General features: G+C 58.0%; 1 protein-coding gene across 1 annotated transcript in view; it reads left to right on the forward strand.

Annotated features, from left to right (window-relative positions):
• CCDC85C (coiled-coil domain containing 85C) overlaps nucleotides 1-12914 on the forward strand; it is a gene marked incomplete at its 5' end in the record, with an annotated part of 90477 nt that overhangs the window by 57085 nt on the left and 20478 nt on the right. The window contains one exon of the mRNA XM_011991802.1: nucleotides 11297-11370. Within this exon, the coding sequence (XP_011847192.1) occupies nucleotides 11297-11370 (74 nt within the window). The remainder of the gene's footprint in view (nucleotides 1-11296; nucleotides 11371-12914) is intronic.

A 12914-nucleotide genomic window follows, 5' to 3' on the forward strand; every position in this document is an offset into this window, starting at 1 on the left:
GATCCTTCCACATTGGCCTCCCAAAGTGCTGGGATTACAGGCGTGAGCCACTGTGCCTGGTCAAAATAATTTTTTCACATAGAACTCTCTGACCTTCCTGGAACTTTTTCTGTGTATGGTATGAGGCTGAGATGGAGTTTTACTGTTTTCTGGGTGGACAGCTTGTTGCTGCTGCATCCCCGTTCATGAAGCACTCTGTTCTGTCCCCGCGGGCACCTGGCCACACACCAGGCGTGTGGATCTCTTCTGGGCTTCACCTTGGCCTTCCACGTGGCTGTGTTATCTTTTCTATAGAGTCTGGTGTGCATAGAGCTGTCTTCTCTGAACTCCCATGGCCCTAGGAATCCTGCCACCTGGCTGGTGAGGATTTATTCTTGTTTTCATTGCCTCAGTGAAACGCAGTCCAGATGTGCTGCTGCTGCCAGATGGAACCGCCCAGAGCCCCCTCCTTTTCTTGCTGCAGGGCCTCGGATTCCCACCGCTGCCGCTCACCGCTCACCGCTCACCGCAAATCAAGTGCCTTCCCTGAGCCGCTTTCCCAGTGCTGGCTGTGATGACCCAGCCACGCCTGGATTTCTGTGTTTCCTGAGCCGCCTCCACCTGCTGCACCTCCCACCTCTCCCACGCCTCCTCATTGTTCTTACCAACTCTGTTGTAAAGCAGTCTTGGGGCAGAGCTGTGGGGGGAGGGCATCATCCTGGCCCCCCAGCTCTTCCCACAGAGCCTGGCACTTGGTAGAGATTTGGATGACATCTAGTGATGAAAGCAACGCCCATGCACTTTCTCCTGAAACCAGCAAAAGTCTCCCCTTTATGCAACCAGGGGGCTTGGCATCTGCATTCTAGGGCTCGATAAGGGTTGTTTATTCTCCCCCCACGCAGACTTCAGTCCTGCGCGATTAGTTGCATCATAATCCCTCTAGCTTTTGTTGCATTTGCTTCAGAGTTCAGCCACTAATTAACAGTCAGGGGCAGGAGGGTGCAGGGTCCGTCGGAGATGGGGGCTGGGAGCTGGACAACTGGAACAGTGACCACAGAACTGAGTGTTAGAATCACCCGCAGGGCGTTTAAAATGCAAACTGATGCCCACGTCCCTCCCCTAGAGAGTCCAATTCAGTTAGTCTCAGGGGAAGAGATCAGATTTTAAAAGCTCCCCAAGGAGCCAGGAGGGTGTACCTTTCAGCCTGATGCTGGGAGCCGCAAGCTGAATGTGATGTGACCGCTGTCTGGTGAGATGTCGCTCCCAGGCAGGACTAGCTGACATCTGCACACAGTCTGGGTCTGTCACTGATTCCCAACTTTAGCAGTGAAGTTGGGGTTGGTGGGGGAGTGTGATGGGCATTAACAGTGCCGACACCTTCACTATCTGCTGCACACACGCAGGTCAATTTCCAATGTATGCAGGCCTTGAAGGCACAGGGAAGGAGTTCTTTTCCCCTTGTCCCCATATGTGAAGCAATTCCACAGTTTTCATTTGGCTTGTGAGGCTGCCGAAGCAGCGGATGGAGAAATGAGTTTGAGTTTTGGTTTGAGAACACTGGTGGCTCCCAGGCAGATCCAAAGTAGGGCACATTCGAGGTGAACTGAGCTGGAGCGGGGCTTTCCATTCAGCTGCTCCCTCCAGATTTCAGTGACTTGGGAAGCCTCATGGCTTTTCCTGGAATTAAATGCTGGGTGCCCAGGGGCCCCTGAAGCTGGGGAGAGGCAGGCAGCCGATGTGTGGGAGTCCCCAGCCCAGAGTAGAGTGGCCCAAGAGGGGGACAGATGGCACTGAGAGGACGGGCGTGTGCTCATTGGGGAAGGCTGACTGGCCAGCACGAGGAGATTTCATTCTCATTAGGGCAGCCATTTGTTTTCCTCTTCTCTAGCTACTTTTCTTCCCCTGTAGGTACTGGGAAGTGTGTCCTTGGCATGTTTGATTTCTAATCCGGCTGTGGGAGTGTGAGGTGGAGGGTGTGGAGCTCCGGTCGTGGCAGCTCCGTTTTTGCATGCATCCGCTAGGTGGGACTTCAGGTTCCCATGATTCCACATCTCCGGGCATGGAGGTGGATCTCAGGAGAAGCTGGTGCCAGCCTGCAGGCCACGTGTGACCTGGCGAGGCTCAGAGGCTGTGGGGTCTTTGGCTCAGACTGAAAACCTCACTAACATCAAGTCTTTTCACATCTGGGGCTGGGCGCTTATCTGGTGCCCTTGGAGGCGAGGTCCCGGAGGAGAGATGGGTCAAGAATAATGCAGTTCAGAGTGATGCTCCCTGGAGCCTGGGCCCTGAAAGTTGCCTTGCGTCACGAAGGGAATTTCTGCTCTGGGAGAGGAGGGGAGTCAGGCTGTTTCCCAAGCCCCATCCCCTGCCTCAGTGGGTTGTCTGGAAGAGCCCTGGTTGTGGGAAAACACACACACACACACACACACACACACACATACACACACCCTTCAAATTTTAGCCCTGTTTTTATGAGTTCTGTGACTGGGTGGTTATGGAGCCCCTTGGAACCTCGATCTCTTTGCTGGGGGAGTAGGTAAAAGTTGCTGTGCCTCCTTGCCAGGCAAAGCTTAGAATGGGCATTCCTGATAACCATAGTGGTGACGTCATGAGAGGCCCAGGGTCACTGTGCCAGAACCCCAGGGTTGGTGTGGAAGCTGCGAGTTAGATGGAGAGAGCCTTGGCTGTAGACAGACCCAGGTTCAAATCCCAGCCCTGCAAGGTTCCCACTGGGTGACCTTGGCCTTGCCTGACATCGCTGTGTCTCAGGCACCTTGTCAATAACACAGTGGTAGCAGTGACAGGATGTCCCTCATCAGCCTGGTGTGATGGGCTGTGCTCAGTGTGTGCTGGCATATGGTGAGCACTCCGCAAAATGTGTGTGTGCGAAGGGGAAAAGATGCTTCTCTTCTCTATGCCCCAAGTGGATGGGAGAACTCTTTCCCATGCCCAGGGCACTGGAAGGCATCGCTGAGCTTGCAGCCAGCTGCCTCGGCCTGCAACACCCAGCATGCCCATTTGTGGGCTGTGGGCACTGAGGCCTGCCTGGCTCCACGCAGCCACCACCAAAAGCTGTCCTCACAGGAACCCAATGCCCTCCTCAGCCCTCTTGCCTTCATCCATAAATAATGCCCGTTTCACATTCAGCCTGCCCCTCCGAGAGCTGTGATGCCTTCCAGGAGCTGGTGTCAGCTGGGATTGGCATGGCCATTGATGCTAAGGGGCACAGCACAGGTGTACGTGGACCTGTTGTGGATCCACCTCCCTGCCTTTGTTCAGGGTGTGCCCTCAGCTCTTATGTGCCTTTTGTCTCCCCATCCTCACAATCTGTCAGAGTCCTGCTTGCTCTTCAGTGCTCAGCTCGAGTGTCACCTCCTTCAGGAAGGAGGCCCGGATTTCTCCTGGTCAGCACACTCCTTTTCTCTGCCCCTCTCTCCTGGGCTGCGCCTCCTTACTCCACTCTTTGCAGTAGACGTGGTTATTCTTGCAGCTCCTTCATGACGCCAAGGGTCCCTCACAGGAAGGGATATGCCTTTGACCAATAATGTACTGCCCCCGCCCCCACCCCCACCCCCACCCTCCACTGGTCCTGTGGGTGGCTGGCTTTGTGACCTGGGGCAGACTCATCTACGCTGAGCATTCCTTTTTTTCCTTTGTAAGACGGGGTTCTGCCTGGCAGGGGCCTGCGGAGATTGGGGGAGCAGAGTTGGCTCTTCTGGAACTGGGGTAGGTAAGCAGCTTCCTGTGCCACACCGGGAACCTTCGTTGTTCCAGAGGCTCCTGCCCAAACGAAGACTGTTCAGCCGCTGCTTTCTCTCCCCCTACTATGGGGAACTCAGCACCCCACTGGTAGCCTGGACTGTGATGAAATCGATAACTCTCCTTTTGGGTCTCAGATTAGAGGATTCTCTCTGCTCTACAAGAATTTCAGTCCTTTGGGCTGGGCGCGGTGGCTCACGCCTGTAATCCCAGCACTTTGGGAGGCCAAGATGGGTGGATCACGAGGTCAGGAGATCGAGACCATCCTGACTAATGCGGTGAAACCCCGTCTCTACTAAAAATACAAAAATTAGCCGGGCGCGGTGGCGGGCACCTGTAGTCCCAGCCACACGGGAGGCTGAGGCAGGAGAATGGCGTGAACCCGGGAGGCGGAGCTTGCAGTGAGTGGAGATTGCGCCACCGCACTCCAGCCTGGGTGACAGAGCGAGACTCCGTCTCAAAAAAAAAAAAAAAAAAGGAATTTCAGTCCTTTGGTGACCCTTTGGAATGCCGGGATCCAGGGAGTAGGCAGGCCTGGAGTTGCGCTATCTCCCAAGTCCCTGGAGAAGATGGGGCCATCCCCAGGCGCTGCTGGCCCAGCTCACAGGGCGCTTTGGTGAACCCATACAAGCAGAGCGCCCCAGGCCTTGCTGGGGGAAACCCGGAGGTGCTCATGCATTGGAGGTGTAGGGCAGCCAGGAACATGCAGCTGCAGGACCCGCTGGGCCTGACATGCGGGCAGTGGCTACCTCGTGATGAAAGCAGCGGCCAAGGGCTAGTGCCTGCTGGCTAGGACGGGGCACTGCAGGATGTGTGGCCAGTGTGGCCCTTCTGTTGCCTCCAGCCCAGGATGGGTGGTGCTGAGCCAGAGTAGGGGGAGGACTGCCTGGGAAGAGGAGGCCGGCTGCTTCCCGGAGCCTCCAGGCCACCACTCCCTGGGTCTGTGGCTGCCACTTTGCCTCCTTGACCCTCAGTTTCTTCATCTGTACACTGGGGGCCTGGTCACCTGCCTCACCCTGAGGAATGTTGAGGACTAATATGTATAAGGCACACGATTGCTGTTTGGTAGATGAATGTGGTTATGGACGGGTTTTTCTAGAATCTGCATCTCTGTGTCCCTGGTGCTTGGAGCTCTCCATGGCTGGTGGTACCAAGAGCACTGGCTTAAGATTCTGGAGCCCGGTTCTCCCTGGCCCTGCCCTGCCTGTGTTACTTGGTGCACCTTTGCACCTTGTTTCTGCACTTTGTGGGAGGTATGTGTTGGTTTAATGAGGCCCTTCCGCCCCATGGAGCCACCAGCCCTGAGGCTGCAGGTGACCCCTCTTGAAGTGGAAGGAGAAGGGGATTTAATCAGCCAACCTGCTGCGCTGAACAGTGGTATCAGCTCTCTTGCACAGGGCCCATGGAGTTGCTGGGCATGAGCCCTGATGGAGGCCCGCGGCTTGGAATGGCCAGGTCTCCTGCTAATGACCTGCCATAACCCTGCCTGGCCCCAGACCTTGCAGAAATTGACCAGGGCTGGGAAGCCATGCTGTAGGGCCTTGCGCAGGGGGAGGGGCTGGGAGGCAGACCTGGGGAGGGTGTGCAGCAGCTGGAGAGTTGGGCTCTGTGTATCACCAGGTGTCACCATGTGTCCCTGTGTGTCACTGCAGCTCCCTTGCTCCCAGCCTCCACCTTCTATGGAGAGAGGATAAACCATATTTTCTCCTGAGTGGTCGCAGACACTGTTGACGCCCAGCCCCAATCCCTAGGCACTAACTGCTTCTGAGCCCACAGCTGTATTGCCTGCTGGCACCTGCAGCTCTGCCAGGGAGCCCTTCCTCTCCACTCTCCTCTTGGGCGGTGCTGGGACATTAATACTTCCGGTGAGCCATTGGACAGGTGGGGTGACTGAGCCCTAGAGCTCACCAGCAGGGTGGACGCCCCTTCCACTGGCTCCTTCCCTTCCCTGCCTCCCTTCTCTACCCCTCTACCTGGGCTTCCTGGGGTTGCCTCCCACATAACCCACGTGAAGTTGATTCCTCCTCTCTGAGTCTGCACCCACCCTGAGATATAAGATCATGGGGAGGCGTGCGTGAGACAGGAGCGTCAGGCACTGCAGAGTCAGATGCAAGGAGCGTGTGCCCAGAGCCCCGGATGCTGTGCCCCCTGTAGCCTCAGCAGCTCCTTGTCTGGGGTTCCCCAGCTTGGGGTGTGGGGTGCTGTGTCACATGCATGGCTGAGCACTCCTGAGGAGCTCATCACAGCTATTCCTGCTGGTGGGAGCTGGTGGGACGGAGCCAGGGAGGTAGCTGAGAACAGGTCCCTCCAGGGATGAGCTCCTATTAGGGCTGCAGACATTTTTCTGGGGGCTGACTGTGTCAAGTGCTGAGCTAGGGAAGGAAGGTCACAGAGGTGATGATGGGACATGGCTTCTGGCCCCCCAGTCCTTACTGTCTGGATACAGCAACATCTGGAGGGGAGGTGGAGGTGACATCATCTTGTCAGAGTGAAAACAAGGCCAGGAGGGGCAATACCACGCAGCCCCTGCCTCACAGCTTTCCAGAAGGCCAGTGAGCCCTGGTCCTAGTGGCAGGACCCAGCGCAGGGTGCCTGGGATGGAGCCAGCACAGCGCCAGTGGGGAGGGCTTGGCAGACCTGCAGGCTGTGTGACTCCCGCCTACCGTGCTGCACAGCTTCCCCCCACCTCCTCCTCATGGGAGCAAGGGATCCAGGAAGAGAGTGGGGTGAGGAGGGCTCAGGTCTGGCTCCTGGACACAAGAACATTGTAGAGAGACACCCTCCTCCCCGGTTGGCAGCTGGATAGGGAATCCCCCAGAATTGGTCCAATGGCCCCTAGAAGGGTTAGGGGAGCACCCAAGGGGACCCCTTGGCCAGGTCAGCCCAGGGTCACCTCCCTCATTTTGCCCTCAGGCAGCCAAGCTGGGAAGTGATGTCCCCTCCCCTGTGGCTCCAGCGCTCATTACTGTAAACCCTGGGATTAATTTAATTACATGCTCATCTCCAAGAGGCTGGGGCTTGGCACGCAGTGGGATCACGAGTTTTGAGGCTGCCGGGAAGGATAGTCCTCCGCAGGAGCCGGCCCTTGCCGGGGTCTTCTGCTCTCCAGCCCCCACTGGGAGTGCCCGGATCACTCTTGTTCTTCCTGTCTGCAGAGTGCCTACTCCTGACCCAAGGGTGACTGATGCCTGGCTCACTGGCTCCTGGCAGCCTGGAGAGCTCTTCCAGGGAGCTGAGTGTGGGAGAGGGTCAGGGTGCTGGGTTTAAAATGTCAGGTGCTTCAGTGGGTGGCCATGCATGTAATGTTGAGGTGCAAGAGTTTAATCTGTTCTCCTTTTTGTTTTTTTTTTTTAAAGACAGAGTCTCGCTCTGTCGCCCATCTGGAGTATAGTGGCGCTGTTGGCTCACTGCAACCTCTGCTTCCTGGGTTCAAGCAATTCTCCTGCTTCAACCTCCGAGTAGCTGACATTACAGGTGCCCACCACCATTCTCAGATAATTTTTATATTTTTAGTAGAGACGGGGTTTCACCATGTTGGCCAGGCTGGTTTTGAACTCCTGACCTCAGGTGATCTGCCTGCCTCGGCCTCCCAAAGTGCTGGGATTACAGGCATGAGCCACCGCACCTGGCCATTCTTTTTTTCTGAAAGAAGGATTTCAGAACTAGATTAGAAGTCGATTATTTGAAAATTAACAAGAACGATGTGAATAAATAAAAACCCACTGCTTCCCTCAACTGAGCAGCCGCACAGTCAGGATTTCTGTGGACTTCCTTCCTGAACTCACGTCAACGCGTGGATATTTTTAAACGTCGCAGCCGTTGTGCATGTCATTTTGTGTCCAGTTCTTTCCACTGGCATTTTAAGTGTTTTTCCATATTGTTTAGGAGACAAACTCTTTCTAAACATCATTGTAATGATGACAGGGTAGAACCCTCAGCTGTTGTTGGACAAATAGTTATTTCCAGTTTTGGCCACTCTAACAGTCTGCTTTCTTCATAATTAGAATTAATTTTTTTTGAGATGGAGTCTCGCTCTGTCACCCAGGCTGGAGTGCAGTTGTGCGATCTCAGCTCACTGCAACCTCTGCCTCCCGGGTTCAAGTGATTCTCCTGCCTCAGCCTCCTTTGTAGCTGGGATTACAGGCGCCTGCTGTCATGCCCAGCCAATTTTATATTTTTATTAGAGACGGGGGTTTCACCATGTTGGTCAAGCTGGTCTTGAACTCCTGACCTCAGGTGATCCACCTGCCTCAGCCTCCCAAAGTGCTGGGATTACAGGCATGAGCCACCACACCCAGCCTGGAATTAATTCTTTAGGATAGATTCCATTGGAATTACTGGATGGTCTAAAATCTGTTTTAAGACTGTTATATTGTTATTTTGAAATTTAAAAGAAAAACCCAACAAAGCCCGGCGGTCTGCAGTGTATGTTGTTCTGCATACTTGCCTGGGGTTTGGGGGAAACCTGAACAGATGGGTTTGTCAGGGGCAGCCCCTTGGTCTGGGGCCATGGGCGTGTGGCCACCTGTCTGTGCCTACAGGTTGCCCAATGTGGGGGACGGTGGCCTGTGGGCCCTGAGGTGAGGTGCTGGCTATGGGCAGGCAGGGCGTTGCTGGTGACCTGTGGGATGGCCTGTCTGCGTCCCTTCTCCTGATGCCACCTGCCAGCCTGATCACCGTCTTTAACCTTTCCTGGGAGGTGGGTGTGAAACCCCAGTTGTATCTGAGGGGGCTGACTGCTCAGACTGGAGCAGGGGCACTCAGTGAGGGTGCTGAGGCTGACGGGGCAGCTGCGGACTCGGATTTCAGCCCACTCCTCCTCCGATTGTGGGCTCACCGAGAGGGAAGTGCGGGGAGCTAGCTCCTTGCTCACCCTATGGGAACCAGCAGCGGGAGGCGGGCGACTGAAAGTGCACCCACCTCCTGAATGGTTCTGTGGCAGTGAAGGGCAGAGGACAAGTTAGTGCCCGTCTTGGGCTGTTGGTCACACACAGTGGCTGGGTCCTCCCTCTGGCTCAGGGCTGCCCCCAGGAGCACTGTCCCATGGGGGTGCTCTGGTGAGCAGGGGCCCTGTGGCTGTGCTGAGGATTGCACTGCAGAGAGCCTTCGGGAGAGCGGTGTGACTGGGAATGGCGTCTTCTTTCTGAGTCTCTGCCAGCTTCTTTCCAAGGCTGAGGCTGTCAGCTCTGCCCAAGGCGGCCAGAAACACTGGGTCCCAAAGACTGACCTGTGGGGTGGGCCTGGGTGGTGGGGAGAGGGGCTGGAAGGCTCACCTGCTGCTGGTGGGAACACTTTGTTCCTCGTGGCCTCTGCACCTGGAAAATGAGGATGGTGGCTGCTTGTCCTTTGCAAGGCACCAGATGCAGGGGGCACCACGTGTCCCATATGGGACAGTGGGCTCCCCCCACCCGACTGCACCCAGAAGGAGACCACACGTGGGTCTATAGTCATTGGAGCGTTCTTGTCCTAGCTCTGTCAGAGTGAGGGAGCTGGAAGGGTCTCTGCAGTTTACTTGGTCACTGCTTCCCGGGACTGTGTTCCAGGGAGCCCTCCTGTTAGTGGGGTATAGGACATGAAGGTTTGGGGAGCCTAGACTGCACCCCATCTTTCCGTGCTCAGAGGGACGCAGCACAGCCTGAATGCTGAGGCCTCTTGCCATCACACCTCTTTGCTTGGGGTGGGCATGGGAGCTGCTTTTCAGGATTGACAGAGTGATGAGTAAACTGAAGCCAGGGAGGGAGGGATCAGGGCTGGTGAGGTGTGAGGGCCTGAGGTCATCCTGAGGGCAGGGGTGGCCTGCCTGGCAGGGCGGGGAGGCTGGGCCTGGATGGGGAGCCGCCCTTCTCTCCTCTCTAGAAGGCCCCACATTCCTGGGAGGTGACTGGGCTGCAGGAGGAGGGGAGGCTGGTTTGCAGTGTTCCCCAGCAGTGAGTGTGTCCGGGCGGGGCTCCAGTACCTGCTCCTGCCTGTGGCTGGGCCAGTGGCTCTGCTGGGCCCTGGGCCTGGTCCAGGGCTGAGTAGGGGGCTCCCAGGCATCCTGTTACTGGCGTGCTGGGGGTGGACAGATGCTTCATTGGTCGTGTGGTTGGCATGGCGGTCCTGGCTTGTCCCCAGCTGCACCCAAGCCCCGGCACCCCCAGGCATGTTAACAGCCTGTAGAGTCCATCCCAGCCCTGAGGTGGTGATGGGGACTAGACAGCTGGCTGTGTGTGGTCAAAGGGGCTCATGTCTCTGCTTCTGCAGTCGAGGGTCAGCGGCATGAACCTGGGAAGACCCTGCGTCCTGCTGTCGGGTGGGCCGGTGGGTGGACAGCCGTCGGGGTGGATGGCATCTGGGCTGGCATCTATCTGGGCCAGGTGATCTCCGGGGAGAGGTGTTAATAGCCCATCCCTTACCAGGTGGCTTCGTGGCCCACAGGGGTGCTTGGGACAGCCTTGCCACCCCCTTGCCTCTTTTCCAAACCTGCTGTCGCTGGGTGACCCGGCCGGTGTTCTGCCTCCATCCCGTTCCTGCCTCTCCTCCCTTCCCCCAGCCCTCTGCCCTGAGGGTTTGCTCCGGGCATCCTGGGGGCTGAGCTGACTCCCAGCCTGGGGGGAGGCAGGACCAGGGGTGTGGGATGGTTGGGTGTGGGGGTGGGGATGGGATATTTTTGTGTTTTCCTGACGTGACTGGAAAGCAGGGTCAGTGGTGAGGGTGGGTGAATTTCACCTGCACCAGTGGTCTGCACAGATTGGGCTCCCTTAGCCTGAGGTCAGAAACTGGGGACACGTGACCGGGGGGTTCCACGGGGTTCCTGACTGTCGTATGGGGAAGGTGGCTGCTCACCTGCAGCATATGCTGCAGGCATGCATCTCCTGTGAGAAGTTCCTGGGTGATCAGGTGAAGGATCCCAGATGCTGACTTGGCAAGTTCAGGAGGCTGTTTCCCCACTGTGTAGGGGAGGGGGCTCCCCGGACCCCAACCCTGGGGTGGGCTGTGACCTGGCTGTGTTTAGGAGAGCTCCGTTTGAGCCTGCAGCATCTTGGGAGCTGAAAGAATTGCTCCAGCGCAGGCTAGCGAGGCCACCCGCCCCTCACCTTTCCACAGGTCCTGAAGGTCCTGACAACAGCTCAGAGGCCCACAGTGAGGGTGGCGGGTGGGTCCTGCAAGGCTGGCCTCTGTGTGTCATGCTTTGGTGTCAGGTGCTCTATGGCGGGAAGGCTTTGGCCACAGGCCATGCTGTTTCCGGAGGGCGGATGAGGGCAGGGGGTGCTGGGGTCTCACCTGGCTGTGGGGTGGGACTCCTCAGACCCAAACCTTCCATGCCAGGCGTGAGGCCAGTTGGCTTTTGTAATTTCATGCCTTGCTGTCAGGTGCCCTGTGGCGAAGGGCTTTGGCCACAGGCCATGCTGGCTTCCCAGGGCTGGTGAGGGCAGGAGGGGCTGGGGTCTCACCTGTCTGTGGAGCAGGGCTCCCTAGACGCAAGCCTTCCATTGCAGGCCTCGTGGGGCCATTGTGGTTGCACTGGGGACGGAGTCTGCTGGAGGCTGATGTCCCCCTTCCTCTTGTGTCCTTCCAGATCCCTCATCCACCTACATCAGGCAACTGGAGAGCAAAGTGAGGCTGCTGGAGGGTGACAAGCTCCTCGCACAGGTAGGCCGGCTGTGGGTGGCGCTGCCTTGAGGACCGCGACCCAGCGCCCACCCCTCCAGCTCACCCAGGGCAACCTTCCCCTTGGGACCCATGCCCTCCCCCGACCTACTCCCACTGCCACCCGTCACCTCCTGGAAAGTGGGGCCAGGGACCTAACCCTGGCTCCCACGCCTCTGGGCTTCCCTCCACCCAGCCCTCCATGCTGACTGCCCGGTATGCTTGCTCCTCGGGGCTGGCCCAGGGCCTGAGAGGGTGGACAACACCCAGTTGGTGAAGACATGGGCTGCTTCACTCCTCTGGCAGACGGGCAGATCCAGGCAGGAGATGGGGCAGACTTACATGGAAGCCTCCCCGCCTCTGCCATGCTGGACTTACTGGCCGCTTCCTCCCTGGGCTGGGGTCCCCTCCTCCCTCCTGGGCCCGGCCTCACCCACAGACAGATGAGGCTGCTACCCTGTGCAGAGCTGGGCAGCAGCGGCACAGTGTGGGAGGGGTCGGCTGCAGGGGGTAGGTGGGGTTGGATGAGGGTCTGTGCCTCTTGAGTGTGGCTGGAGCTTGGAGGGGACGTGTGACTGCCAGGACAAGGGCTTTCCCTGCTGCAGGTGGGGCAGGCATGGGGGCTGCCGAGAGGAGGCTGTGGACAGTCTCGATTGGGTGTTGGGGGCGAGCTGGCTTGGCGGCCCCTCCAGCTGCTCACTCCCCCAGCCTCCAAGCCCTCCTGCGCATCCCTGGCTTCATCCCAGTCTCCCTCTTCCTGCTCTTCCCACTGGGCCATGAGCGGTCAGCCTGGGATACCCAAAGCGTTTCTCTGGGAACCAACCACAGGGATGGCTCAGCTGCCTGGCCCCGTTGCTAGGTGACCAGCCAGGCTTGGTGCCCAGTGCCCAGCTCAGGAATTCCATGGCACCCTCTCTGCCCACTGGGCAGCTGCTGGGAGGCTCACGGGCCCTGCAGGGAGCATAGCTCCCACTGAGGTCATCCCCTCAGGCCCCCACTGCGTGGGCCGTGGGGTAGGTTCCCAGGGCCTGGTGGGACTTAGCAGGGTACATGTTCCCCATTTGGCCTCTTGCGAACTCTCCTCCACCCCGCTCCCACCCGCCCCGCTACCCCAACATACACGTGCAAGTGCATAGCCAAGCTCTGAATGGCAAGGCTGGCTTTTGTAATTTCGTGCCTTGCTGTCAGGTGCCCTGTGGCGAAGGGCTTTGGCCACAGGCCGGGCTGGCTTCCCAGGGCTGGTGAGGGCAGGAGGGGCTGGGGTCGCACCTGTCTGTGGAGCAGGGCTCCCTAGATGCAAGCCTTCCATTGCAGGCCTGGTGGGGCCATTGTGGTTGCTAAGGAGGGTGTGCGGGCGCTGCAGGCAGAAGTGACACCAGGAGAAGGTCGTGGCTCAGGGACCTTTGCTTTGGAGAAGGTCCCCATGCAGTGTGTAGGAGAGGGAGTCCTGCCTCCGGGTGGTGGCAGGGGGCTACTGCTCTGCAGAGTGAGGGCCAGGACCATGCTCTGGTGGCTGAAGCTCAGGCCGCCGAGTCAGTGACCTCACG

This window comes from Mandrillus leucophaeus, unplaced genomic scaffold (assembly GCF_000951045.1).
Source record: "Mandrillus leucophaeus isolate KB7577 unplaced genomic scaffold, Mleu.le_1.0 Scaffold4, whole genome shotgun sequence".
Taxonomy (NCBI): domain Eukaryota; kingdom Metazoa; phylum Chordata; class Mammalia; order Primates; family Cercopithecidae; genus Mandrillus; species Mandrillus leucophaeus.